General features: G+C 36.4%; 1 protein-coding gene across 1 annotated transcript in view; it reads left to right on the top strand.

The window, feature by feature from the left end:
• The window catches only part of Rpn6 (regulatory particle non-ATPase 6), a 16,009-nt gene extending 11,934 nt beyond the window's left edge, over nucleotides 1–4,075 (top strand). Inside the window, exon 2 of the mRNA XM_070133244.1 lies at nucleotides 2,041–4,075. Within this exon, the coding sequence (XP_069989345.1) occupies nucleotides 2,041–3,200 (1,160 nt within the window). The 3' untranslated portion in view covers nucleotides 3,201–4,075. The remainder of the gene's footprint in view (nucleotides 1–2,040) is intronic.

Genomic DNA, 4,075 nt, shown 5'->3' with positions numbered 1-4,075 from the left:
TTTAAGAGAACCAATCCTTTGCTACATGGTCCCAAGATAGTGTTCTCTCAAGCTGGGCACACACATTTCGTTACGGTAAAAACAAACCTTACAGATTCTCAATGATTCTCTTTGATGACAGGTTTACTAATAAGAAGGCAATACACAGTTAACATATGAATACTGGGAGTCCATCTACACATGCATTCTCAATGTAGTTTTGCTCTATTTATTTTGTACACATAGATGGCTCTTCCAGCACTTGCTTAGGAGCCAGTTACTAGGCCTACTTGACCCCATTTATTTACTCCATTCCTCAAGTTTTTAGGGGAGGGGGGGGTATTACTAGTATTTTGAAGAATGTTGAGTAATGATAATGATAACAATAACCTTAATAATGTGAATGATAATACTTGAAATAAAAATTAGTATTAAAATATCAAGGAGAATAAAAGGTGCAATCAGGGATTGTATTTAGTGTTAATGGGTTAATCATATTACAAGTCTTGTCACACTGGGTTGCAGTTACAATTCCATTGGATACAGAGTTAGATGGCATAGACCTAGAAAATAAAACAAAACTGCATTTACTAATTAAAGAGAATGTAACTACAGTTTCTGTTCTTAGTAAATTCATAAATCTCATGGCTCCTAAACATGTGTTGGGGGGTAGGGGGCACTTATCCTCATCCTTGATCGTCTACCCAATGTCAATGGGAAAATAGAGTGTTCCCCCTTGGCAATGTTTGGTTCAATGTTTCTGCACATAAATGGCTCCGCCAATGTTTAGGCACAAAGGAGTCAATTAGTAGATCTCGTGATCTCACTTTTCCTTTAAAAAATGGGAAAACCTTCTTCTTCTTTTTCTTTTCTTTTTCTTCTTTTCCTTTTTTTCTTCTTCTTCTTCTTCTTCTTTTTCTTCTTTTCCTTCTTCTTCTTCTTTCATTGACTGTTATTTTTGTTATACATATTATAATTACTATATTGTTACTAACATTACTAACAGCAGTATTAAATATTAGAAAATATTATCGAAAATCAACGAAAAGGGTAAACAGGTGAAACGGTAGTTTGCATAATTGTCTCATTGGTGACAGTACTTGTGGAGCCATCTATATGTAAAAACAATTATTAAATTCAACATGCACAATGGGCAATGGCATATATGGAAATGCCATGCCTGGGGGCTTGGGGTTAAATGTCTTTATTTTCTCTTTTTAATTGTTACCTTTCTAATTTTACAGGTCACCTGAGCTGTATTATATCCTGTGTGAGCTTGTTATAGTCTATTCATTAGAGGTTTAATTAAATAATTAAGGGAAAGAGAGTGTGAATGATGCAAAAATCTGATTTTGTATAATGTAATTGTGGAGCCTTTCTACTAATTTATGGAAAATCACTTCACCATCTTGCATTGTTTCCTATATTTATGCAGCATGATTATTAGTTTTTATTTCTTATAGAATTTGATCCTATGTCAAAACTATGTTAATAAGGAATTGTATTTTTGTGAATTTTTAATAAGGATTTAGTGTAAATTGTAATTTTACATTCATCATTAAAAATGCTTTAATAGCTGCTGTTTGTTAGATTAAATATGTTTACAGATAATTTTTTTTTTTTTCTAATTTACATGCCAGGATGCATACCAAGTTACTTATTTGTCATTTTCCCACTCTTTTCTGCACAGGTTTTCTACTGGTTATCTTTTACTCTTCTCCTTCTCCATAAGTGGGAGGGATAAAAATTTTGCTAGTCAGATCATCTCATGTTTGGTGTTGATGTATGTGACATCCATGGGTGATTGGCACAGAACTTTCATGATTGCTGCAATTGTCTCATCTGAATTATAACTGTGTAAGCCACTCGTGGCAAGGGTTAAGCTAATAGTATAAAGATAAATGTACTGCTGAGAATAGTTAATCAGTATGAAAGTAGGAAAAGAATAATGGTCAGCTGTATCATTTCCTAAAATTGATTATCATTTTCTATAATGTCACTTCATATTTGTATATGTATAGATATCTACAGTAGAAGTAACAAAGTTATTTTGTTTTACAGAAGATGCAGATGAGGATGTGGCTGCTAGGGAGACTGGGATCTTGTCACTGGCAGAGCAGTACAAGAAAGCTGGTCAGGCTCACCAACTGGCACAGCTTATTAAGGATACACGACCATTCCTCTCACAGATTTCAAAGGCCAAGGCTGCAAAATTGGTACGCACAATGGTCGACATGTTCCTGGACATGGAAGCTTCAACGGGACTGGAAGTAGAAGTATGCAGGGAAAACATTGAATGGTCAAAAAGCGAGCGCCGTACCTTCTTGCGTCAGTCTCTAGAGGCTCGCCTAGTAGCACTCTTCTTTGACACTGCACAGTACACAGAGGCACTCGCCCTTGGCTCACAGCTGCTGAAGGAGTTGAAGAAATTGGATGACAAAAACCTTTTGGTAGAAGTACAACTTTTAGAAAGCAAGACATATCATGCTTTGGGAAATCTACCTAAGGCTCGTGCAGCCTTGACTTCAGCTCGTACAACTGCCAATGGAATCTACTGCCCACCAAAACTCCAGGCTGCCCTTGATCTCCAGTCTGGCATTCTCCATGCTGCAGAAGAAAAAGATTTTAAGACTGCATTTTCATATTTTTATGAAGCCTTTGAAGGTTATGACAGTATTGATAGTCCAAAAGCATTAACAGCTCTCAAGTACATGTTGCTGTCCAAGATCATGCTTCAGTCACCAGAAGATGTGCACAATATTGTTAGTGGAAAGTTGGCTCTGCGACACAGTGGTAGTCATGTGGATGCGATGAAGGGTATTGCTACTGCAAGTAGCAAACGCTCACTCGCAGATTTTAAGACCACTGTTGCCAAGTACAAAGAAGAATTAGAAGGTGATATGATTGTAAAAGCTCATCTGAATACTTTATATGACAACATGTTGGAGCAAAATCTTTGCAGAATTATAGAGCCATACAGTAAGGTGCAGGTGTCATATGTCAGTGAAACTATAGGCCTCCCACAGGATGCAGTTGAACGAAAACTCTCTCAGATGATTCTAGATTCTAAGTTGACAGGTATTTTGGATCAGGGTGCTGGGGTTTTGATTGTCTGGGATCCAGTAACAAAAGACAAAACTTATGAACATGCTCTTGATACCATAAAAGCCATGGAAAAAGTTGTGGACGTCTTGTACCAGAAGGCAAAGAAACTAACGTAAAAGATAGCTGGCATAGCTTTTGCACAGTTACACTATATAAGATTAGGGCTGGTTATTATTTCTGGTGTATTGATCCCAGTGTGTCTGTCTGTGTATTGTACTTCATTTATGCTGTACATTGCAGGAATGTTGAAACTTTCCAGGATTTTTAAGAGCCCCCTTGGAGAAGCTCCCCAGGGTTGTGATGTAAAACCTGGATTGTAATTTGACTGACACCTACAGTTGTGCTACTGAAACCCCCCATTTTGTATATATAAACTATCATACGGAGGGATAGTAGTGCTTCTTAGTCAGTGATAAGGATACTTTATTAAATGTGCTACTGTTTATGATACATATATCTATACACACAAATCAAATTTAAACTTAGAGTTACTATTGGAAATGTTATTTTTTTTGTTTATTGTGTATTTCTGTGACAGGAACAGTAGCTGTTTGGAGTAATCCAAAGCAAAATTATCTGTTACTCTAAATACTATATTTCTTTCAGTTATACAAATCTAGATTTTTTTGGCATTTCTTTTTCTTCAGTTTATGTTCTCATTTCAACAAAAATCAGGAATAAAAAAGCATGTATAGTTGCTGACACTTGTGTCCCAGTGCTTGTGACCCAGTATCAGGCATCTCCTTGTGAGTAGCAGCAAACTCCAAGTGCTGTGTTAACTGTGCTTAGAAAGGACTCTCTTCTCATACTAACCCAGGAAATGGAGGATTCATTTCTTTTTTCGTCTTTATGTTGTGCAGTATCACAGTGATGACCGTGACTAGGGATAAGGATTGCAGTTGCAGGGGACTATTTTTCATGTCCGCATTATAATCAGCTTACCACCTAGATTTGACTTTGAGATATTTTATAAAATAAAAAGGAATCTTAA

The sequence above is a fragment of the Penaeus vannamei genome, chromosome 18, assembly GCF_042767895.1.
Source record: "Penaeus vannamei isolate JL-2024 chromosome 18, ASM4276789v1, whole genome shotgun sequence".
NCBI classification, from domain to species: Eukaryota; Metazoa; Arthropoda; class Malacostraca; order Decapoda; family Penaeidae; genus Penaeus; species Penaeus vannamei.
This window is presented reverse-complemented; position numbering and strand designations above follow the sequence as displayed.